At 39.4% G+C, this 26,221-nt stretch overlaps 1 protein-coding gene and 1 pseudogene across 1 annotated transcript in view; one reads left to right on the top strand and one right to left on the bottom strand.

The window, feature by feature from the left end:
- The window catches only part of Qrich1 (glutamine rich 1), a 44,844-nt gene that overhangs the window by 5,517 nt on the left and 13,106 nt on the right, over nucleotides 1–26,221 (bottom strand). Inside the window, exons 3-6 of the mRNA XM_015487230.2 lie at nucleotides 14,328–15,362; nucleotides 6,167–6,344; nucleotides 5,433–5,587; nucleotides 4,003–4,117 (exon numbers count right to left, since the gene is read on the bottom strand). Of these exons, the coding sequence (XP_015342716.1) occupies nucleotides 4,003–4,117; nucleotides 5,433–5,587; nucleotides 6,167–6,344; nucleotides 14,328–15,362 (1,483 nt within the window). The remainder of the gene's footprint in view (nucleotides 1–4,002; nucleotides 4,118–5,432; nucleotides 5,588–6,166; nucleotides 6,345–14,327; nucleotides 15,363–26,221) is intronic.
- On the top strand, nucleotides 8,855–9,603 carry LOC107143085 (annotated as a pseudogene).

Raw genomic sequence — 26,221 nt, 5'->3', positions numbered from 1 at the left:
TTGAATTATTCCAAATATATGACATTCTAGAAAAGACAAAACTGGCAATAGGAAAAAGATCATTGGTTGTCAAGGACTCAGGGCAAGGAAGGGAAGGAAGGCAGGATAGAAGGCACAGGCAGATAACAGGGATTTTATTTTTTTGGGTGTGTGTGTGGGGGGGGGGGGTACCAGGTTTGAACCCAGAGGTGTTTAACCTCTGACCCATATTCTCAGCCCTTTTTTAGATTTTATTTAGAGATAGGGTCTCACTGAGTTGCTTAGGGCCTCACTAAGTTGCTGAGGCTGGCTTTATTTAACCTGCGATCCTTAGGCTTAGGCACCCGAGCTGCTGGAATTACAGGCCTGTGCCACCACAACCAGCAAGAGAAGGGATTTAAGACAGGGAAACATTCTGAATTGATACTATAGTAGTAGATTCATGCTTTCAGACATTTATGAAAACCCACAGCACTACAACACAATGAGTAAGCCTATTATTATCTAAACTTTAGATAATAATAATGTATCGATATTGGTTCAAATTTTAACAAATGTACCATGCTAATGTAACACTATTAATATAGGGGAAATTATATGAGGGTGAGCTAGCACAGAGAAAGTTTCTATACTTTTTTCTGAAATTCTTCTGGACACCTAAAACAGCTCTAAAAAATTATGGATCCAGGGAACAACAGGACACCTCTAAGGGCCCTGCAACTCCAGATTGAGAGGACCCTAAAGAACAAGAAGCCAACCAGTATACGTTCTGCAAAGAGGATGGTCACTGGCAAAGGGCATGTTTCTTATGGTTCCAAAGAAAGCCACATGTGGTCAGCAAGAACTCAATCCATCCTGGCAGATGGCACACTGGTAGAGGAAGGCTGAAGAACCAATAGGCTTCTCGAAAGTTCCCAAGAGCTATCCTTGAGGAATCACAGCTGCCTCTTAAGAGTAGATGTCAATTTTGACCAAGTTGGTCTTTTTTAAAATTTTTACCCAGTGCTTCACATGTGCAACACAAGTGCTCTACCACTGAGGCACAACCCTAGCCCCCAAGTTGGTCTTAAACACCTGGCAGGAGAGCAATTAATATGTGGACTTTTTGGGGGGAAGGTACTGGCAATTGAACCCAGAAGCACTTAACCACTAAGCACATCCCCCAGTCCTTTTTATATTTTATTTAGAGACGGTCTTGCTGACTTGCTTATGGTCTCTCTAAATTGCTTAGGCTGGTTTTAGTCCAGCAATCCTCAGCACTACATAAAAATAAATAAATAAATAAAGGTATTGTGAACTCATGATCCTCATTGCCCCGCCTCCTTAAGTAGCTATTAAAGGCACATGCTACCATAGGCAGCATAGGTGGACATTTAAAAGGCAAGACAACTTATTAATTTTTTTAATCTAACTTCAGATGTACACTTGTGTCAGCCCTACCAAAAGTAAAGCTGGAGGCTATAAAGGAAGAGTGGGAGTGCCTAAGAGTAACTACTACAAAGGAACTCTAGAGTTATAAGTTTGTTCTGAGTCAATTTGAGCCTGATCTGATAGACCTACAAGTCTTCCTAACTTCCTACAAAGATAACGTAGATCTGTTTTTCACTGATAGTATTATCTAGCCCCGATATTTATTCCTCAGATTAGTCTAAAAGATGCAATGTGGCACACAAAAGGCCTAACTAACTTTGCCAGTAGAGTCCTAAATGACACAGTTAAAGGGATGCCTCTACTGAACATAGAGGTAATACTAATGAGAAAGCTATTTTACAGAAATAAGATGACATTAAGTATCTTTTAACTACATCTCAAATGGACACCATTATAAAAACTAAATATTGAATATATTTCTAACAACTCTACTCAAATGCCTTAAATGGCCTCCTCACAAATCAATGGCATGTTGGATCCCACCTTAAGCTTTTGCTTAAGGTTTTAATGAGTTACTGTCTTCATGGTTTTCAGAAACTGGCTGAAATACTAATTGCTTTCGTGTTAACTGTTTACAAAACAAGTAAAGCATTGCTGTCTTGTTTACTGTTGTCCTAACACGATTCCTGCCCAGACCCACCAAATGCCAGCATGGACCTCTAGGTTGCTCTGATGCTAAATTATCCATGCCCCACCTGATAGAGAACAAGAACTTCAGGTCAATTCCACACAACTTTACCCTCTCTCAGTAGGAAGCAGCTTGGAGATGTCACTCCCATTTTTCCATAGAAATGGAATGTAGAAATTGACAGTGGGGAAATGTAAAAATGGTCTACTTTGTGCTTTGAATACAGTTCTTGCTGCTCTGTCACTGCAACTTATTTTTTAAACCAGACATGTTTCTTTTTCTTCCTCTCCCTCTCTCCCTCCCCCTCTCTAATCTGAGGCAAGGGAAAGGATTACCATTCTTCCCCATCCCAGATAGTAATCTGTCCTTGAGCATAGGCCCACCACAGGAGAAAAGTAATTCAGATTTCAGGGATGGCACCAGAAGATCTAAGAAATGACTATCTCCCAAATTAACAAGCAAATCACAACTCCCTATGTAGAACATATGAAATGTAGTCTTTAATTCACCTCTTTAAAAACCCTGTTACTGGGCTGGAGTTGTGGCTCAGTAGTAGAGTGCTCGTCTAGCATGTGTGATGCCCTGGGTTCGATCTTCAGCACCCCATAAAAATAAATAAAATAAAGATATTGTGCCCAGCTAAAAAATAAATATTAAAAAAAAAAAAAAAAAAAACCCTGTTACCCCTAATTGCCAGAATTACAGCCTCTGAGACAGGCATCCCCTGTTCCAGCTTTGCTGGCAAAGTAATAGAACTTTTTCTCAAAAATAAATAAATAAATATTTATTTATAAGATTACGCTCTACAGCTGAAATCGTTCTTAAAATTTTTGACTAGGGGGTGCAGTTGTGCTGGGATCAAAACCAGGGCCTTCACATGATAGGTAAGTGTTCTGCCATTGAGCACTATTCCCAGCACTATTCCCAGCCCCTTTCAATTCTCTTTCTTGCTTGTGTCCTTTTTTTTTTTTTCTTCTTCTTTTTGTGGTACTAGGGATTGAACCCAGGGGCACTTTATCTCTGAGCTACATCCCCAACCTCGCCCTTTTTATTCTGAGACAGGGTCTAAGTTGCCCAGGTTGGCCTCAAACATGCAGTCCTCCTGTCAGACTCCTGAGTTTCTAGGATTACAGGAATATGCCACCATACCCAGCTATGTCTTGAGATAAGGTATCACTATGTTGTCCAGGCTGACCTGAACTCCTGGGCTCAAGTAATCCTCTCCAGTAGCTGGGACTATAATAGGCATGAGCTACTGCACCCAGCTATGATTCTGACTTTAATAATAACACCTCCCACCCCCATTCTGGAGAATAAGCTCAGGGGCATTTTACCACTGAACTAGATCCTCAGACACTTTTATTTTTTATTTTGAGACAGGTTTCACTAAGTTGCCATACTGAACTCAAACTTGCCATCTTCCTGCACTAGCTTCCTGATTAGCTGGAATTTTAGGCATGTACCACCACACCTGGTCAATCAATAAATTTTAATAGAAAATAAAAATAAAAAACATAGTAACCACTCTACTAGTTTCGCATGTCTCTGGGTCCTTGCCACACTGGGACTAACAGAATTCTCTGAAGAGCAATGCCCCTTCTGATATCAGGCAAAGCAGCACCAAGGCCAATACTGCTGCCTGGGATTTATAAGTCCCATGCCCCCTTACTATAATCATAGCCAGCCACAGAAACTGCCTTTTTTTTTTTCTCTCCAGGTACTGGTGACTGAACTCAGGCACACTTAACCACTAAGCCACATCCTCAGCCCTTTTTATTTCCTATTTGAGACAGGGTCTCACTAAGTTGCTAGGGCCTCACTAAATTACTGAGGCTAGTCTCAAAACTTACAATCTTTCTGCCTCAGCCTCCAGAGTTGACGGGATTATATGAATGTGCCACCACATTTGGTGCAAAACAGCCTATGTTTTAAAATTCAAATGGGAAAAGGCTCCAAAGACTTACCAAGTGGAGTGACCCGAGGCTGAACATCCTTCAGAACTTCGTGGAGCCACTCGGTGAATCGAACATAATAAAGATCGGAGAAAATGTCATCTACCCTTCCATTTTCAAAAAGATACTGAAAAGTAAAACAATCAATGAAAGTTATTGGTTGTTTCTTGAATAAACTTTTGGGAGAAATAAACATTTTTCCACTAGCACCACTACCTCTCCCTACCACATCAAAACTGTCCAGTCTATGTAACAGTGTAATCCAAATCATGTGAACTGATTCCCACAACATTATAGAGTTAGATCAGTGATGATTTTCTGAATTTTATTTTACCTAAGTAAGGCATTGTCTGTGGTAACAAAATAATGAATAAGCTCTGAGGACAGCCCCTTACTAGTATATTATTTAAATAATAGATATATAGCTTTTAACTTGGGGCTCAGTTTTCTTGACTATAAATGGAGATGACTATACCTTTCTTTTTCTTTTTTTTTTTTTTTTATGTATTTATTTTTTTTAGTTGTAGGTAGACACAATATCTTTGTTTTATTTTTACGTGGTGCTGAGAATCGAATCCAGGGCCTCACACATGCTAGGTGAGTGCGTTACCACTTGAGCCACATCCCCAGCCCGACTATACCTTTCTTTTAGGACTGGGTATAGCATAAGTGAAGAGATCATGTAATGTTATTCACATGGTATCTGGGTTAGGGCCAGAAAGAAACAGGAACAAAGTGGGAGGCAGGCTTTTCTCAGGACCAGGCACCAAATTCCCAACAAGTAAGTCCTACTCAATCATATTATAAATTCTCCAAAAGACTTCAAATACTAAAAAATGCTTCCCAAACTGCCAATCTGAGCTCCTATTTTATGCTTCACATTATGTGTCCTAAAAGTCTAACGATATTCACATACAATTCTAATCAGACTTCTTCAAATAATTGCTTTGTGTTAACGTAGTATTAATGTGAAAAGCTATGTTAGCACCAAACTTTGTTCTAAATAAGTTACTTTTTAATAAAAACAATGTTCATTTTAACAGAAAAGTGTGAAATGCTTTGTGATTAAAAAAAAAAAGCTACTAAGGTAATAACCAAATAATTTAATAGAAGTTTTGCTAGATGGTACGATTTTAGATGTTTGTCTGCTTATTTTATAGTCTAAAGTGAACATTTAGGTCTTTTTTTCCTTTTTCTTCTTTATTTTCTTTTGTGATGCTATGCTGGGGAGGAAACTCAGGGCCTGGTGCATGCTAGCCAAATGCTCTAGATCACTAACATTTAGGTCTTTGCAATTAAAACAGTTTATTTTAAAACTCATTATATAGATAAAAAAGAATTTCTTTATTTTCACTTCTAATCATTTTACTAAACTTGACTAATCAGCAAACACGAAATGGGAACAGAGCTTAAAAATACTTCTATGTAGAGGTGCTTCCTACCTTTTGAATACACAAGAAAATATAGTAGAGCACATCCGGATCATAGGGTTCACCATCTCCATTTCGAGCTTCCCGTGTCATTAGACAGAGGCCATAATTCAACTCAGCCACAGCAGAGGAGATGAGATCTTCCTGGAATCGCAGCAATTGGCGCCCTATAACACAAGTCTCAAAGGTGAGTGGGAGTCTGGGTATAGGTGTCTCTTTATTGGGTACTCATTTTCCTGAAAGGAGGGCTCAGAGAATCAGGTTGCTGGTACAGGAATGTTCATTTCTATTTATGATCAAAACCGGCCTACTAAGGCAGTAATCATATATAATATTACACCAAGGGTTACTTTCTTATAACCTGCCTCATCTCACATATATCCCCAAAATTATTACTAGGATCAAGAAGTAAAAGCAGGGGAAAAAAAAAAAACAGAATCCACTCTGTAACATGGGAAAGTATATAAATCTAATGGCAAAGAAGGGCATTGAAAACACTCACTGGGCTCATGTTTTTTTCCTAAAAGTCACTTTGCTCTGGTCTGCTAGATTGACTCTAGAAAGCCATGTATATAAAAATGCTTGGTTTTAGGCAAACCCCACAAATCATGATCATCTGTACAGGGTCAGGCTTGCTTACTGATAGTCACGATGCAGCAGGTGCTCTCTACAGAGCCAGAGGACACCAGTTACTATAGTCCTGTTATTTAGATTATAGACATCTCCCATCTTCCCCAAACACTCACTCCCAATGGGTGCCAATCTATTCTGAGCATCCTTTTCTAGTTCAGCATTCTTGGTCTGGGCCCAGCTTTTCCATACTTCAAGCCCTTCTTCTGGTTTCAAAGAATTTGGAAGCAGAAGTTCTGGGGAAGGCTGTGGCTGTGACTGTGGTTCAACTTCAGCAACCTGGACAGTTTGAGCCTATGAGAGGAAAACCATCAGAATGTGTTAATACTATTGTACATTAGGTCCTTTAGCAAATTTCCAAGAAAATATTAAATTCATTTAACTAAAAAAAAAAAAAAAAAAAATCTCTTTGCCAGGCACAGTGGCACATGCCTGTAATCCCAGAGACAAGAAACTAAGATAGGAGGATTGCAAGTTCGAGGCCAGCCTCAGTAATTTAGCAAGACCCTGTCTCAAGATATAAAATAAAAGGACTGAGAATGTAACTCAATGATAAAGCATTCCTGGGTTCAATTCCTCATACCAAAAGAACCAAACAAATAAACAACAACAACAAAAAAAACCCTTCTATTCTTGTTGTTCTACCTTGAAGTAGCTTTGGGTACTTATTCTTGGGACAGCAAAGGCAACTGAAATAGGCTTCTCAGCCTTGGCTGCACTTTGAGTATTTTATTTAAAAACAACAATACCCTGGCTAACCCTAGAATATGTCTCTGGAACCTAGGTATCAATACTTCTAAAACTACAAGTAAAAAGTTAATTCCCTATCCAGAGACTGAGGCAGGAGAATTCCTAGTTCAAGGCCAGTCCGGGAAATTTAATAATACCTGTCTCAAAATTAAAAGAAAAAAAAAATTTTTTTTTGAAGGGTTGGGATACAGAATGCCCCTGGATTCAGTACCAGGATGGACAAGGGAATGGAGGGAGCACATTCTGATTGAAAAGATCTGGGGAGTGACTCAAGATTGTGCCTTTCTAACAAATTTCCAATGAGAATCAAGGTTGCTACTCTGCAGATCTTACCTGTAGTAGCAAATGTGCCGAGTACTGAGGCTTAAACTTAGTTGCACCTTAAAATCCTCAGGACTACATTTTGAGAGTATCTATAACTGTGTCTTATCCCAACAGATTGAACTTTATAGTTGTTCTAAGGTGAAGGCCTGACGTTAACATTTTTTTTTCCTTTTTTTTCCGTGACGCTGGGGCTTGAACCCAAAACCTTGTACTTGCTATGCAAGGGCTCTACTCCTGAACTATATCCCCAATATCCTCCTTTTATTTTTTCATTTTGAGACACAGTCTTACTAAATTGCTCAGGCCAACCTCAAACTTATGACCCTCCTACCTCAGATGGGATTAAAGGTATGCACTACCACACTGGGCCTCTGACATTGTTTGTCCCTCTTTTTTTTTTTTTAAACAGTGCTGGGGTTTGAATCACTTTACCACCAAGCTACGCCCCCCCCCCTCCGCTTTTTTTTAACAGGATCTTGCCTAGTTGCTAAGGCTGGCCTCAAACTTTCAACACTCCTGCCTCAGCCTCCTCAGTTGCTGTGATTATAGGTGTACACCACTAAGCAAGGACCACTATCAAGAAACACAATAAATTAGTGATGTTGTCTCCTCTGCCATTGTAAGATATAAGACAGGACAATTGTTACGGTTTTTCTAGCTATAAGGTTCTAATTTTTCCATGCTTCTTCTGAAATTAAGATTCTCACACTCATAAGGACATAATCCATTTTATAAAAACAGGAGACAACACTACACCTTCTTCCTTTCAAAGGAAGAATGGCCCCATCATCAATGGTCTGACAGCCAAGCCACATGAAAAAGAGACGGAGTATCATTCTCAGTCACAATCCCCAAAAGGTTAGATGGACACAAAGATGCCAAGTGAAGGTTTCTGTTTTTGGTTTTTTGGGGGGAGGGTACTAGGGATTGAACTCAGGGGACTCAACCACTGAGCCACATCCCCAGCCCTATTTTGTATTTTATTTAGAGATAGGGTCTCACTGAGTTGCTTAGTGCCTCACCATTGCCGAAATTGGCTTTGAACTCTTGATCCTCCTGCCTCAGCCTCCTGAGCAACTGGGATTACAGGTGTGCGCCACTGTGTCGGGCACAAGTGCAAGTTCTTGGGTCTCATACATATTATACTTCTGTTTTCTGATCAAATCCCCTTGAGTTCAGAAATTTTATGCCACAATCAACACCTCCCTTACTCAAAGGGCTGAGGTATATGAAAAAATCACTCCAACTGAAGGCAAAAATAGTTTCTACATGACACAAATTTGCTTACCAACAAATAAAATTCTATTACCTTTGATAAGATACTTTTAAATGGGGAAATAGAGCAATACATTTTTTGGTGTTATGTATCAAGCCTCAAGAAAACGTCCATGTTTTGACCTGGAACTCTATCCTAAGGAAATCACCAATATTTTATGTATCAAGATGCATAAGGGGGTTGGGGCTGTGGCTCAGCAGTAGTGCACTTGCCTGGCATGTGTGAGGCACTGGGTTCGATCCTCAGCACCACATATAAACAAATACATAAAATAAAGATGTATCAACAATTTAACAAAAAAAAAAAAAAAGATGCATAAGATGGCTGGGCATGGTGGCACACACCTGTAATCCTAGAGACTTGGGAGGCTTGAGGCAGGAGGATCACAAGTTCAAAGCCAGCCTCAACAACTTAGTGAGACCTTATCTCAAAATAAAAAATAAAGCTGCCCAAGATGAAGCTGAATATCTCCTTCCAGCTACTGGCTGCCAGAAACTCATTGAAGTGGATGATGAATGCAAACTTTGTACTTATCATGAGAAGTGTACTGCCACAGAAGTTGCTGCTGATTCTCTGGGTGAAGAATAGAAGGGTTATGTGGTCCTAATCAGTGGTAGGAACCACAAACAAGGTTTCCTCATGAAACACAGTGTTGTGACCCATGGCTGTGTTTGCCTGCTACTGAATAAGAGGCATTCCTGTTATAGACCAAGATGAACTGGAGAGAGGAAGCGCAAATCTGTTTGAGGTTGCACTGTGAATGCCAATCTGAGCATTCTCAACTTGGTTATTGTAAAAAAAAATGAGAGAAGGATATTCCTAGACTTACGGATACTACTGTACCTCATAGGCTGGGACACAAAAGAGCTAATAGAATCTGCAAACTTTTCAATCTCTCTAAGGAAAATGATGACTGCCAATGTGTTGTCAGAAAACCTTTAAACAAAGAAGGTAAAAAAACCCAGGACCAAAGCACCAAAGAAGATTCAGTGTCTCCTTATTCCATGTGTCCTGCAACACAAGCGCCCATGTATTGCTCTGAAGAAATAGTGTACTAAGAAAAATAAGGAACAGGCTGTAGAATATGCCAAATTTTTGGTCAAGAGAATGAAAGAGGCCGAAGAAAAGCGCCAGGAACAGACTGCCAAGAGATGTGGACTGACCTCTCTGCAAGCTTCTACTTCTGAGACTAGTCTAAAATAAGAGTTTTTAAGAGTAGCAAATAAGATCAGATCTTCAAAAATAAATAACTAAAACATAAAAAGTGATGGGGATTTGGCTCAGTGGTAAAGTGCCCTGGGTTCAATCCCCAGTATCCAGAAAAAGAAAAGAAAAAATGATGAATTGCCTTCTAATCAAGGTGTACATCTTATACTAAAAAGCTGTTTGCATTAAAGAAAAATCTAAATTATAAATTAATGTGAGCGGGCTGGCCTTGTGGCTCAGTGTTAGATCAATTGCCTAGCATATGTGAGGCACTGGGTTCGATTCTCAGCACCATATACAAATAAATAAAAATAAAGGTCCATCAACAACTAAAAAAATATTTTAAAAAAATTAACGTGAGGGTCCAACAAAAGGGACCAATTAGGCAAATTATACTATATCCATATAAATGGACTACAAAGCAGACATTAATCATGTTAACTAAGACTACATGGGGGGGCTGGGGATGTGGCTCAAGTGGTAGCGCGCTCATCTGGCATGCATGCGGCCCGGGTTCGATCCTCAGCACCACATACCAACAAAGATGTTGTGTCTGCCGAAAACTAAAAAAAGAAAATAAATAAATATTAAAATTCTCTCTCTCTCCCTCTCTTTAAAAAAAAAAAAAAGAATGAAGAATATATGAAAAATGACAAAATACTTTCTATTTTCTAGCATTTCTAAAATGGAAAAAAAAAATTCATTATCCTCCCCCCCACCAAGAACTGTGATGGTTTTACATAAACAGACCGGAAAGGCAAGTGTCTAAATAAACAGACAGGAAAGTGTCTAAAATCTAAATATAAATAGGCAGGTAAGTGTGGTGATATATGCCTGTAAATCCAGTTATTCAGGAGGCTGAGGCAGGAGGATCATTTGAGCCAGGAGTTTAGCTTGGATAGTATAAAAAGACTTGACCTCAATTTAAAAAAAATAAAAAGGTAGAAATAATAACCTTTACATAATGTTAGGTCCACACTATTAATGTCTACATGGGTTTCTAATCAAGGTATACATCTGATGCTTAATAAAACAGATTTTGGGGATGGGGCTGTAGCTCAGTGGTAGAGCACTCTACCACTGAGCCACAACCCCAGCCCCAAAATACCCCAGTTTTATATATTTGATCAATTCAACAAACAAAACATGTATGCAAAGTTTTGTCTTAGGTTCAAGAGTACAGAAATGCATTAAACCACAGCCTGGGGCAAAGAGTTGACTGACTCTGTAGTGATTTGAACAAAAACCCTAGTATACGTTTTTCTTGACTCCAGTGGCTATTCTAGAAGTCACTAAAGAAAACCTTTGCTCCAAGACATGTGAGTACCTGTAATCCCAGCAGTTTAGGAGGCTGAGGCAGGAGGATTACAAGTTTAAGACCAGACTTAGAACCTTAGGAAGGCCCTGTCTCAAAAGTAAAAAAAAATAAAAAGGGCTGAGGCTGGTAAAGTGCCCCTGGGTTCAATACCCAGTATCAAAGAAAGATGGGGTGGGGTGGGAAGGGGCATGACGACAAATGGGCCCATTTTCTAGCCACAAGATGTCACTGCTCACCCAGACAAGAACAGATTCAGACAGGAGTCATAAGAAAACTGAAGCTGAGCACAGCGGCTTAATTAATGGAGAAGCTGAGGCAGAAAGATCACTTACATCTAGGAGTTCTATGCCAGTCTGGGCATCAGTCATTCTCCATTTGGGGGGGGGGGGGATGGAAAATAAGTAGAGCCCTCTTGTGCAGATAATACTTTTAAGAACTCCTGAGAAAAAAAGAATAAAGCAGAGAAATGGAGCAACAGATGGAGGTGGATATCAGATCAAAAGAAAGTTTTACCATAAATCTGGTTTTAAGAACAGAAAATATGAAAGCTTTCATAAAAGGTTATTGCCCTCCTCAATCCAAGGCAGCAGAGAGCACAACACTGTTACCAGCTCTCCTTAGGATTCAACTCATATAACATATCTATTTTCTCCTTGGGTTCTAAATGATCCTAAGGTAAAGGAGCCTGTGTTGTTAACTTTATTCCCCAACACACAGCCCAAAGCCTGATGAGAAAAGGAGAGGCTTATTTGTGATCTATATAAACACACTCACCTTTCCCTTGTGATGGGTATTCTCAGTTTTTCTGATAATAAAACCTGACATAAGTTCCTGTAAGATTGCTAAAAGAGAGACTCTGAAGAACACTAAACTCCAGAAAAGAGCTTCTCATACTAGAGGGCCTAGACAGATAAATTACAGAGAACAATAAGCTCCAAAGAAAGCCTCACCTGCAATTGAACCATTAGGTTAAAGAAAGCTGAGGGAAGGCCTAATGTGCTCTACCTTTATGAACAAAAGCTGAGCAGAGCCGCATTACAAATCTTCTGATTTTATATACCTCTGCTTGATTGCTCTTGTCACATTATCCAGAAATTTCAGATTTCCTACCACAGATCAGATCTAATCCAACTCTTCACTTTGAAAAGACATTACTCCCCTTCCTCTATCCTAACTCCTCTCTCATGGTTCCCCTCTTATGTTGCCTTTGGCAATGTCCTTTTGGTTCATCTCTGTATTTATGATGTTCCATTCTTCTTACAGCTTAGATGCTGTAAATTATTTTCCAAAGACACCACTGTTTACTTTTTTTTTTTTTTTTGGCAGTATTAGGGATTCAATGGGTGATTGAAAGTTACACCTTTAGCCTTTTTATCTTCAGACACGGTCTCCCTAAATTCCTCAGTCTGAACTTGTGATCCTTCTGTTTCAGCCCCTCCTGAGTAGCTCTGTTAACTTTTAACCTAGAATTTCTGAATTCCCAATTTGTTTGTTTATGTATCATGCTGTCATTCTTAATTATACTGCCTTATAAATAATTCAAAAGAAAAGAAATCATGAATTCCTTTTTTTTGTGTGTGTGTGGTACTGGGGATCAAACCCAGGGCCTTATACTACTAGGCAAGCACACTCAAGCACTTTCCCACTAAGCTACATCACCAGCCCTTTTGCCCAAAAATATTGAGACAAGAACTCAATAAATTGCCTGTCTGACCCTGATCTTGTGATCCTTCTTCCTCAGTCTCTGAGTAGCTGGGATTAAAAGCATGCACCAGTGCTCCAGGCTTGCAAATTGCAACTTCTTACTCTCACAACTAGACTCAGATAAACAAGGACCATCTCAAGCTGAGGTTGTGGCTCAGTGGTAGAGCACTCATCTAGCACATGTGAGGTACTGGGTTCGATCCCCAGCACTACTCAAAAATAAATAAATAAGTAAAAATAAAGGTGTTATGTCCATCTACACTTAAAAACTTTTTTTTTTTTTTAAAAAAAAAAAGACCATCTCTTTCTACTTCTAGGCCTGACAGCCAGGTATTTAATAAGTCATCCAAGATGATACAATGTTTTCTCCATGAAACAAACTAAACTGGTCAGCCTTTACTTAATTATTTGCTTAGTTTGATTAGTAATTTGTGGTCTGAGTTTCTGAGTGTAGTCCTTCATCTAACTTGCTTGTGCCAGCTCCTTCACATGCATTCCCAGAAGCCTATGCCCACTGAGACACGCTACTTTCAGCAGTCCCATAAGACCAGAGGTTCTGTATGCTATTCTAAAAGTCTACTAGAAAAGGGTCTAGAAAGCTTACTAATAGCCTAAACAGATTAATCTATTCACACCTCTGAGCTATTCCTGAGATTAATAATTAGAAAAAATAAGAGCTACACAATTTTAAAGTTGAAATTTCAACAGTTTTTGAGAACTTTTCTGCAATCTAAAAATTTTGAAGTAATTGGACATGGGCATGTACACCTATAATCCCAGCAACTCAGGAAGCTGAGGCAAGAGGATTCCAAGTTAGAGGCCATCCCAGGCAACTTAGCAAGACCCTGTCTTTAAAAAAATAAAAATAAAAAGGACTGAGGATGTAGCTCAGTGGTAGAGAGCCCCTGGGTTCAAGGGTTTAAGCCTCAGTACTACAAAAATAAATTAATTAATTAAATAAATAAATGAAATATAGAAATAAAAAGTCTGGGGACGTAGCTCAGTGGTAAAGCACTCCAGGTTCAAATACCAGAATTGGAGGAGGGAGTGAAAAAAAGTTTTCAACATAGTTGCCATGTCAGAAAATCCAATTAACCAAGGCTTATCTTGACTATTTTCAAGCAAGATAAAAATATGCTTGTGAGGTACCACTCTATAGGTAACTTACTCAAGGCTTCCAAAGGTGTTAACTTTTAACAGGCTTATTAGGAGGTATTTTTTTTTTATCTTCTAACTTACCTACACTGATTATAGACAATAATCAGAGAAGGTTCATAGCCTTTCCACCATGATGAGTTTACAAGCTATGTGCTAAACTATAAGGGTTTCACTAGAGTTGTTCACTTGTGATGCAAAGTAACAACACATGGAAGGCAAACAATCTTTGGGGTATCCTATTTATCCCTACCTCTAAGTTTATTCTTCCTAAGAGAATACAATAGAAGTGTTCCAGGCATTCAACACTTAAATCTTTAAAATTGCAAAGTAGTTACTGATCATTTTGAACCGTCAGGTAGTTAGAAGGTACAATCTGTTTTATAGTCTAATCAGCTGCTTCTCTTCCTTCCTCAAAATGCTAAATACTCTTACCACTGTAAGACTAATATTTTGGCAGAAAACAAGCTTGACACTGCAGGCAAGTTCTGTGTTTCACAGGTCCCTGAGAAAGCAGGGTGCCCTAAAGGTAAGTCTCACTTACTGAACAAGTAACCTGGAGCTGTTGCTGCTGTTGCTGTGGTGGTGGTGGCGTCTGTTCTTGGGGAGTTTGTTGCTGCGGCTGCTGCTGGGGGTCCCATATATGAACAGTCTGAGCTGTATTCTGGTACGTGCCTGCCACGGCCTGCACAGCCACTGGAATGTGGATGTTGCCATTCATGAACTGTGCTGGAAAGAGAGAGTTTGCAAGGGTCTGCACTACCTCTTCATGGGAGTTTTTCACTACAGACGTGGTGCCCACCATCTTCTCCTTGTCATCCTCCAGCTTTACAGCTGCCAGGGCTGTGGGTGAGCCACTGACATGAACTGCGTTGTAGGCTTCCTGGGGAATGGCAATGTGGGTAATGCTCTGCTGCTGAGGGTCCCCCCGGGGCTGGGCAGAATAAACAGGGATGGTCCAAGTTTCTCCTGTAGGGCTAGTAATGGTCCCGGTGGCACTGTACAGGTGGGCACTGTCTACTGTCAGTAAGTCTGGCCTCAAAGACACATAACTCTGCTGCTGGCCCTGTGGTATGGCCAGCACGGTGGCCACCGGCTGCCCTGAGATGGCGTAGGACACAGTGATGGGCATGTCCACTTTGCGTTTCTTCACAGGCTGGAGGACACTGGCCGTGCCAACCCGCCGCTCCCCTTCCCGAGGTGAGCCCTGCTGGGATGGTGGTGGGGAAAGGGCACCCACGGTCTGGATTTGAATCTGCTGACCCCCAGCAAGAGACTGGCCAGCCACAAGCTGAGCCTGGATTTGCTGATGTGGGATGTGCTCCTCCGGGATTTCTGTAGTCTGGATCTGCTGGGCCGCCTGCACGTGCTGCACCTGGATCTGGGCTGCTTGCAGCTGCGAGGGGCTGGGACTTTGTAGAGACGGGGTCTGGATAGAAGGGGCTGCTGACTGCGGTGCCTGGCCCTGGATCTGCACCTGGACCTGGATGGGCTGCTCGGCAGGCTGGTGAACGGTGAGCTGCGGGGAGAGCTGCTGAGCCGAGACCTGCTGCGGAGACTGCTGTACCTGCACCTGTACCTGCAGCAACAAGATTCACCAGTGAGTGAGCCAGACAATATTGAGAATCCAGCCCCAAGGAAAACAAAAATCTCAGATAGGGGCCCTGTGTGATGTGAAAGGGGGTGGGGGTGCAGCCCAGACAAAGCTTCTAAGGATGCCACAATCCCCCAAAATGTTCTTCAGCATCACATTGCATTCAGAGTGACAGATACCTACCTTAGAGAGCAAGCAAGTCAGTCAATTGGGTATAAGAAAAAAATTAATCAGAAATTTTGCCAATTTTTAAGTTTATTTGAAAATGCAACCCCTTTGCTTTTTGTATATCAATACAGTGGTACAAGTATATAATTTATGTATATATGATTTAGAAATATTTTATCTCTGCAGCAAGTGACAAAAAGAGTGGGGTCACCTATTCTACGAGGCCAGAAAAAACAAACACAACCCATTCCCAACTGCTCAACTCAGGATCAAACCTATTTCCTATTATGAACAAGTAGAAAATATAACAGGGACAAAGTTCGTGCAATCTCCTCTGGAGTAATTTCCAAATTTGCTGTTTTAAATTCAAGCACTGTTGCATGTGTCTTTAGACTACTCAAGATACTTTTGTTAATGGAGAAGTCATTTAAAAATAATAATAATACTCCAAAGAATCCAGATAATTTATTCTAAACAAGATTACTGTATGTTAGAAACACATTTGGGTAACAATGTAGCTTGTGTCTTTTTACTGTTATTTCAGCATACAAAGTAGCAGGAAAAGATGCTAGTTATACATACTATGCAATTAAAAAAAAAAAAAAAACCTTTCCCTAACTACAGGTAGAAATTAGGAAGATAGAAAACAAGGGAAAAGGGGCTGGGGATGTGGCTCAAGCGGTAGCACACTCGCCTGGCATGTGTGCGGCCCGGGTTCGACCCTTAGCACCACATACAAACAAAGATGTTGTGTCCTCCAAAAACTAAAAAATAAATATAAAAAAAAAAAAAGAAAAAGAAAACAAGGGAAAAGAAAACAAAACAAAAGGCAGATATTAAGAAAGCAGATGAGGGTGTAAATCAATCTAACAGAAAGATACACATGACATAAGATAACAAGGCTGATGCTGGGATAACTGGATATCCACATGCAAGAGAATGAAGTTAAACCTCTTCCTCATATCATGAACAAAAAAAATGGAAAAGAATATGAATAGAGGTTTCTTCCAAAAAAACCAGGTGTGGAGGTGTACAACTGTAATCCTACGCAGCTCAGGAAGCTGAGACAAGAGGATTGCAAGTTCAATGCAGCCTCAGCAACTTAGTGAGGTCCTAAACAACTTAGAGAGACCCTGTCTCATAATAGAAAACAAAAAGGTAACTTGGTAGTAAAATGCCTCTAGGTTAAATCTCCACTATCAAATACAAAAACAAGGGGCTGGGGTTATGGCTCAGTGGTAGAGCGCTCGCCTAGCACATGCAAAGCCCTGGGTTCGATCCTCAGCACCACATAAAAATAAATAATTTTTAAAAACACAAAATTCCATATACAAATGGCCAACATAACTGGTTATTAAGGAAATGCAAATCAAAATCAAATCCACAATGATACCCACTAGGATGGCTAAAATAAAAAAAGACAAGCTGGGAATAGTGGCACACACGCCTGTAGTCCTGGCTACTTAAGAGGCTGAGGCAGAAGAATTCTAAGTTCCAGGCCAGCCTGGGCAAAATATCCAGACACAGTCCCCCTGCACCCCCCCCCCCAAAAAAATCTACAAGTGTTGCTGACGATGTGGAGAAATCAGAATGCTTATATAAGATATATAAAGTTGGGGCTGGGGATGTGGCTCAAGCGGTAGCGCGCTACACATGGCATGCGTACCGGCCCGGGTTCGATCCTCAGCACCACAACACAAACAAAGATGATTGTGTCCGCCAAGAGTGAAAAAAAAAAAAAAAAGATATATAAAGTTGACATAGCCACTTTGTCACACTTTGTAAAGTGTCTGACACTTCCTCAAAAGGTTAAACACATTACATAACAAACATGATAAATAAATCATATGATTCAGCAAATACACTACCAGGTATCTTCCCAAGAGAAATAAAAACATCCATAAAAACTTGTATATAAACGTTCACTGCAGCATTATTCGTAAAACAAAAGGTAGAAAGAAATCCAAAATATTAAGCTAATGAAGTCCATCACAGGAGACCACATCATACGATTCTGTTTGTATGAAATGATCAAAAAAGGTCTATTTTCTATAGAAACAGAAAGTAAATTAGTACCTTGTAGATACAGGGGCGAGGAAGGGTAGGGGTTAGGGAAAACATGCAGTATTACTAATGGGAATAAATTTTTTTAATAGGGTGGTTAAAATATTATAAAACCGACAGTTGTAAAAACTCATTGAATATACAAAACGGCACTGAACTATATATTGTTTTTTATTTCTTTGCAGTAGTAGGAATTGAACCCGGGGCTTAGCACATAGTAGGCAAGTGCTCTACCATTGAGCTACATCCCTAAGTCCTGTATACTTTACTTATTCATTTATTTGGTGCCAGAGATCAAACCCAGAGCCCTACACATGCTAGCATGCACTATTCCACTGAGCTATATAACTACCAGCCCCTAAACTGTATGAATTACAATGTGTAAATTATATCACAATAATGATGTTTCTCAACTTAAAAAAAAAAAAAAAGATAAGCCATCAAGTTGTGTAAAGAGTTCAATACTGAGATCACAGACTTGGCTTTGAAGTCCATGAGTAATATTCCTAACCTTTAAGTTTCAGTTTCCTCAAATATATACAAAGGGAGGGAATGTCCACTTCCCTATAGAGGAATGTGGGAATAATATTTAATAATAAAGTAGTAAGATGCTATAAAAATATTTTATTCCTTATTTTTTTCCATGGAGTAAAGTCACATCTCTTTACAACATCAAAATATAGTTCCCTGCCCTTCAGTAGATGAATGGATAGGGAAACTTTGGTATATATACACAATGGAACATTACTCAGCATTAAAAGAGAATAAAATCATGGCATTTGCAGGTATATGGATGAAATTAGAGAATATAATGCTAAGTGAAGCAAGTCAATTCCAAAAAAACCAAAGGCCGAATTTTTCTTTGATATGAGGATGCTGACACATAATAGAGACTGGGGGCGGGGGACGAAGCATGGGAAGAATGGAGGAACTTTAGATAGGGCAAAGGGGAGGGAAGATAAAGGAGGGGGCAAAGGGGTAGAAATGATGGTGGAATGAGTTAGACATCATTACCCTAAGTACATGTATGAGACACAAATGGTGTGAAAATACTTTGTGTACAATCAGTGTCTTGAAAAAGTGTGCTCTATATGTATAATATGAAATGAACTGCATTCTGCCACCATGCATAACAAATCAGGTTAAAAAATATATATATATATATATGTATGTATGTATGTATGTGGCTCCCAAGCCAACATCATCAGCGTCACTGAGGCATTTATCAAAAATACACTTCTTTTGAGAAGTGTCTGTTTAATTCAAAAGAGTAGCTTGAAAATTTTTTCGCCCATTCTGTATGTTCTCTCTTCCCCTTTTTTCTTTTTGTGGTACTAGGGATTGAACACAGGGCCTTGCACTTGGTAGACAAGTGCTCTACCACTGAGTTACACCCTCAGTCCTCACATTCTTGTTACCTTGGCTGTGCAGAAGCTCCTGAGCTCTAGGAGTCCTGGTGAGAAAGCCAGTGTTTATGACTATAAGCTGGTGTGTTGACCCTGAGTTTTATTCTAGGAGTTGCATAGTTTTTGGTCTAATTTCTAGGTCTTTGAGCCATTTTCAGTTGATTTTTGTGCAGTGAACCCAGGGTCTTAAGCATGGTAAGTACACACTGTATAACTGAGCTATAACTCCCAGCCCCAATAACGTTTTGTTTTGTTCTGGCTATTTTAAGTATTAAACTGATATTTTATTTAAAGGAAAATAAGATGGGTCAGTATTTTGGATTTCTAAATTCCATCTCCTAAACAGTAACTGAAAAAATTACTGGCCATGCACAGTGGTGCACACCTGTAATCCCAGATGCTTAAGCAACATAGCAAGACCCCCTTCTAAAAAAGAAGAAGAAAAGGAACCAACAGAAAAGAAAAATAAATTACATTTCTATTTCCATATTTCCCTAAAGCTATACTGGTCTAGTCTAGTATCCATTAATTACATGTATCCAGCAATCACTCAAAATGTGACTAGTCAAATTACAATATGCTCCAACTGAAAAACACATACCAGATTTGAAAGATGTGTACAATAAAAGAACTCATTAATAGTATTGTATTAATTACATATTAAAATGATTATAATAAATGTTAATGTTGTTTTAGAATTAATGTCACTCCCCTCTTCTCCTACAAAAGGCCACTTAGTTGAAATATAGCTCATTACTAGAATAAGTGCTTTATTAGCCTGATTGAGGCCCTGGGTTCAATCCACAATGTTTCAAAACAAAAAGCAGGGGGCTGTGCCTCAGTGGTAGATGGCTCACCTCACACGTGTAAGGCTGTAAGGCACTGAGTTCGATCCTCAACACCGGATAAAAATAAATGAATAAATAAAGATATTGTGTCCGTCTACAACTAAAAAAAAGGTAGGGGACTACTAAAACATATGGAATAAAGCACTCAGCTCACATCATGTTTTGAGCCCCACTGAGGAAGGACCACTGAGAATCGTGCTCAATGTGCCACAAAATTCTGAATCACAGCACCTGTACTCCAAACCCATCTATAACTTTTAACAATTATTCAGCAAAACCTTAGAAATCTTGGTAGGATTTTACTGCTCACATAATGTTCTTTTGCAGGTCATCTTTACCAAAATATTAGACACTTATCAAACTTTTGATTATTTATCAAACGAACTTAAAACCATGGTTGGGAAGAGATTTAAATGTGGTAAAAGACAGAATATAAAGGTCCAGAAAAGAGCAATAAATGGCCCACTAATCCTAAGTGATGATCAGGATCCAAAAGTGCCAGTAAGTAAGTAGCTGATTTAAGTGCTACTTTTGACTGCAAACCTTATGTTTGCATAATACACCATATATTATGAACACTGCCGCCTCAAGGCAAGTGCCAGAATCACTTTCCCAACCTCTCCCACAGCTGAAGTGTAGGCATGTGACCAAGGCTTCCCAAATTAGACACACAGCATGAAATCTGGACATGGGCAGCAGGAACCAAAGACTGAATTTTCTGGTGAAAGTGGGAGGATGTGGCAAAATGCAGCAGGATGACCTAAGTCCCAGTAAAGACTGTAGTGTGAAGACCTGTGCCCAAAAATGGGGCTGAAAATCTCTACCAAAGCAGGCTAGCAATGTGACCCAGATCTAGTTACTGGTTGGATAGCCTTCAATGTCTATTCTCTGGCTTTCTCATAAATCCTTTGAATTACCTTCTATTCTTTAGTGAATGGTTTTTTTAGTAAACTTGGAGGAGTTGTAGTGGTCCTTCAGATCATCTTATAACTAAAAAACTGAATGGAGAGGCTGGGGTTGTGGCTCAGTGGTAGAGTACTTGCCTAGCACATGGGCCCTGGGTTTGATCCTCAGCTCCACATAAAAATAAGTAAATAAAATAAAGGGATTATTTATAAATAAATAAAAGATATTGTGTCCAACTACAACCAAAAAATAAATATTTTAAAAAAAAAAAAAAGATGCTCACACTGTTTGAACTTCATGTATTTACCCAGGGAGAGGGGATATTCACAGAGGCTACTACAGATTCCAACTGATCTGTGATACTGTATGTCTAAAAATAAAAAAGAAGAGGGATAATGCTGGGATGACAATGACAAGGAATGAAAAACACACTAAAGCCTTCAAATTTCACTTCCAGCAACAAAAAGACAAAGTGCTGAGAAGTGCCTTTTTTCCAAAGTATTCATTTAGCAAACTCTAGCAAGGCTAGACTGACCAACCAGCCTTATGTGAATGCTCAGTTCTTTCCCTGTGGAACGGCAGAGGAGAAACAAGCAATTCTATGGGTGCCAAGGAAACCAAACCTTGGCATTCATCATCAGGTGTTTCCTCTGGCACACTTACTTCTTTTGGATGCTTTAAGAAGCTCTGAAAAACAAGTTTCAAGTAAACCTCCTTCACTTAACACAGACCTAACAGTAACAAAGAAGTTAGCACTCCCCCAATATTATCCACACTTAAATGGGAGTTCTTAGCTGGGAGTACGCTCAGTGGTAAAGCACTACCTATGACACATGAGGTCCTAGGTTAAGTCCCCAGTGATGTAGGAATTTTTGTGTGTGAGTGTGTGTGGTGCTGGGGATTGAACCCAGGGCCTGGTACATGCAAAGCACGCACTCTACCAACTGAGCTATATCCCCAGCCCTGGAAAAAAAATTTTTTTTTTTCAAATATTCCTTAGTACTCCACTCTCCAACTCAATTACTATTTGGGTTTTACTATTACTGTTCAAGGACCACTACATTCTACATGCTAAAAACCAGGGTGAAGGCAGGCATGGTGATTCACATCTGTAATCCTAGCAACTAAGGAGGCTGAGCGCAGAGGATCCCAAGTTCAAAGCCAGCCTGGGCAATTTAAAGACTATATCTCAATATTAAAAAAGGGTTGGGAATGTAGCTCAGTGATACAGCACCCCTAGGTTCAATCCCCAATACCAATGGAAAAAACAAAATTAAAAAATAGGGTGATATCATCTGATTTTTTAATTTTGTTTTTTCCATTGGTATTAGGGATTGAACCTAGGGGTGCTGTATCACTGAGCTACATTCCCNATGGAAAAAACAAAATTAAAAAATAGGGTGATATCATCAGTAAATTTTTTTTTTTTTTTTTTGAGGTACTGGGGATTGCAGCCAGGTGCATGCTAGGCAAGTGCTCTACCCCTGAGCCACATCCCCAGCCCCCAAACTGGTTTTGAAACTCAACAATCTGCTAAACATCCTCCCCAATCAAGATGTATTATCTATCTCATTCTTCTGGCCACAAAGGACAATACAATACAAGTGTACCATTATCTGCCATTTTTCTTTCTGAAAGAGACTTGTTTCCAATATTGCTACTATAAGCAATACAACAGTGAATATACACATATATCTATAAACATAAATTCAAGGCCAGTACAGTCAAATTCATTTCCAATAAAATTATGCAATTTTATTCTAACTTATTCTCTCATACCCTTGTGTCACCCTGAATGATATCTTTTTTTTCTTAATTTTCTTTTTTTGTAGTTATGTATGGACAGAATGCCTTTATTTTATTCATTCATCTTTATGTGGTGTTGAGGATTGAACCCAGTGCCTTACACATGCTAGGCTCTGTAGCTCTGCCACTGAGCTACAGCCCCAGCCCCTGAATGAAATCTTTGTTTTCCCATATAATAAATGAGATGATCTCATTTAAAATTTTTACATTTCCATAATCACTAGTAATATGAAGGATTTTCTGGTATGTTTATTAACACCATCTATATTCTTTCATGAACTGTCTACTTGTAACATTTGTCCATTTCTCTACTAGATTATCTTTTTGTTTGTACAGGTTTTCTGTATTCCAGAAATACTAGTTAAGAGCACAGGTCTGGGGACTGGAGGCAAAGTTCAGTGATGGGAGTGCTTGCCTAGCATGTGGAAGGCCCTGGGTTTGATCCCTAGCACTGCTCTCCCAACCCACCCTGCCCTGAAATAGAATATAGGTTTAAATCAAAACAACTTGGGTACACTTTTTAAAAAGTTCCTTTTGTTTTATTTGGCTTATCTGTAATTTATTTATTTATTTTTTGCAATGCCGAGGATACAACCTATGGCCTTGCCCATGAGAGGCAAGCACTCTACTACTAACCTATATTGGCAATCCCTAGTTTCTGATTTTAACTGACATATAATAACTGCACATATTTACAGGATATAATATGACATTTCAATACATGTATACCATGTGTAATGATCAGATTAGGGTAAAGTATATCTGTCACCTCAAACATTTAGCAATTTTTTTGTTGGAAACATTTGAAATTCTAGCAGTTTGTCAACCATATAGTGCTACACGTTAGAAGTATTGATTCCTCCCATCCAATTGCACTCCTGTACTTGCTAACCATACATCTTCCCCTAAAAATTACACTTATTTTAAGATAAGTTTAAAGGGGAAGGGGACATAGTTCAGCACATGCCTTAGGTTCAATCCCCAGCACCTACATAAATATGTACATGTATATTTTACATACATACGTCTATATCCCTCTTCAGAAGAATACAGAAAAGATCAAGAAACCAACACATGTGTATAATATGTAACCACTATGCCTATATCTGAGTGTGAAATCACTCAGAAGGATTTTTTTTTTTTTTAAATGGTGGTAGGCATTTTACCACTGAATAACATCCTAGCCCTTTTTAATTTTATTTTGAGGCAGGGTGTTGCTGAGTTGCTGAAGGTGAACTTGCAATCCTCCTGCCTTAGTCTCCCAAACTGCTGGGATTACAGGCATGTGCCACCATGCCCTTAGCTAAGAATACATTTTTTTTTTTTTAAATATTTTTTTATTTTATTTTATTAGTTTTCGGCGGACACAACATCTTTGTTTGTATGTGGTGCTGAGGATCGAACCCGGGCCGCACACATGCCATGCGAGCGCGCTACCTCTTGAGCCACATCCCCAGCCCCTAAGAATACATTTAATAAAAAGTCTTATATACATCTGTATCTTTAACCATATACTTTTTTTTTTTTTTAAACTACTGAGCTATCTTCCCAGCTCTTTCTTTCTTATTTTAAGACAAGATCTAACTAAGTTGCTGAGGCTGGTCTCAAACTTGCAATCTTCCTGCCTCAGCCTCCTGAGTTGCTAGGATTACAGACAAGCACCACTGTACCCACCTACATTTTTTTTTTTAACTGCTCTGTTTAGCCATATTCATCTTCATATTGTCTGGTTTATTATTTTGGTAGCTTTGGATTTATTACCACTTCCAATAACTTTTCAAATAAGTAATATTAGAAAACTTAATTTATAATATTCATTTAAATTAAATGTGCAAAGTCCACAGGTTAGACAAATTAAACCCCATTTTATTTATTTGCCTTATTGAGTTTTTTTTTTTTTTTGGTGGGGGTAGGTTCTAGGGATTCAAGCAGGGGTACATAATCACTGAGACACATCATCAGCCCTTTGTATTTTTTATTTTGAGAAAGAGTCTCACTAAGTTGCTTGGGGCCTTGTTAAATTGCTGATAATGATCTTGAACTTGTGACCCTCCTGCCTCAGCTTCCCGAGTTGCTGGGATTATAGATGTGCACCATCGTATCTGGCTTGCATTTTAAATGCTATGAAAATGAAAGACTAAATTAAAAATGGTCAGCTAGACATAACTACCCATTTGTTCAAGAAAGCTTGGCTAAAAAGTCTTATTTTTATAGGACTGGGGATTGAACCCAGGGTGTTTTACCCTTGACCTTTACCCCAAGACCTTCTTATTTTTTTATTTTGAGACAGGATCTTGCTAAATTGCTGAGAGTCTCACTAAACTGCCGAGGCTAGCCTCCAACTTCTGATCCCCTTGCCTCACACTCCCAGCCAAAACATCATTTAGCACTTTATCACTGACCTACTTCCCCAGACTATGTTTTTGCTTGTTTGTTTTGGTATCCAGGATTGAACCCAGGGATGCTTAACCACTGAGTGATATCCCCAGCCCTTTTTTTCTATTTTATTTAGAGTCAGGGTCTCATTAAGTTGCTTAGAGCCTTGCTAAGTTGCTAAGGCTCACTTTGAACTCTCGATACTCCTGCCTCAGCCTCCAGAGCCACTTGGATTATAGGCATGGGCTATCATGCCCAGCTTTTTTACATTTGAGACAGGAAATCATTAAATTTCCCAAATGGCCTTGAACTTGAAATCCTCTTACCTTGGCTTCCCAAATAGCTGGGATTACATGCAAATACCACTGATCCTAGATAATCTTAACCATTTTATATACGAGACTTAAAAATCCAGAATTTGATATCTGCAAGGAATCCTAGAATCACTCTCCCATGGACACTGACGAATGACTGTACAAATGTGTACATGTATTCTTTAAAATCTTTGGTCAAGGGCTGGGATTGTGGTTCAGTGGTAAAGCACTTACCTAGCATGTATGAGGCACTGGGTTTGATCCTCAGCACCAAATAAAAAATAAATAAATAAAGGTATTGTGTCCATCTATGACTTAAAAAAAAACCTCTGGTCAAGTTGGGCACAGTGGTACATACATATAACCCCAGGAACTTGGAAGGTTAAGGCAGGAGGATCATAAGTTCAAGGCCAGCCTCAGAAACTGAGAAAGATACTGTCTCAAAATAAAAAACATCCAGGATGTAGCTCAGAGGTAATGTGCCCCTGGGTTAAATTCTCAGTAAAAAAAAAAAACAAAAAATAAAAAGTTTCAGGGCTGGGGATGTGGCTCAAGCGGTAGCGCGCTCGCCTTGTATTCGTGCGGCCCGGGTTCGATCCTCAGCACCACATACAAACAATGATGTTGTGTCCGCCAAAAACTGAAAAATAAATATTAAATAAATAAATAAATAAATAAATAAAATAAAAAGTTTCAGAGATCCCCCCAAATAATCTCTTGAGCTCTGTACAGACATATTCCTACTAATTAAAACCTTAACAATAGCTGGCGCGAGCCTGCAATCCCAGCAGCTCGAGAGGCTGAGGCAGGAGGGTTGCAAGTTCAAAGCCAGCCTCAGCAAAAGTGAGGCGCTAAGCAATTCAATGAGACCCTGTCTCTAAATAAAATACAAAAAGGGCTGGAGATGTAACTCCGTGGTTGAGTGACCCTGAGTTTCACTCCCGGTACAAAAAAAA

The sequence above is a fragment of the Marmota marmota genome, unplaced genomic scaffold (assembly GCF_001458135.2).
Source record: "Marmota marmota marmota unplaced genomic scaffold, marMar, whole genome shotgun sequence".
Classification (NCBI taxonomy): Eukaryota; Metazoa; Chordata; class Mammalia; order Rodentia; family Sciuridae; genus Marmota; species Marmota marmota.
The sequence above is the reverse complement of the archived record's forward strand: the minus strand, read 5'-3'. Positions and strand labels throughout refer to the sequence as shown.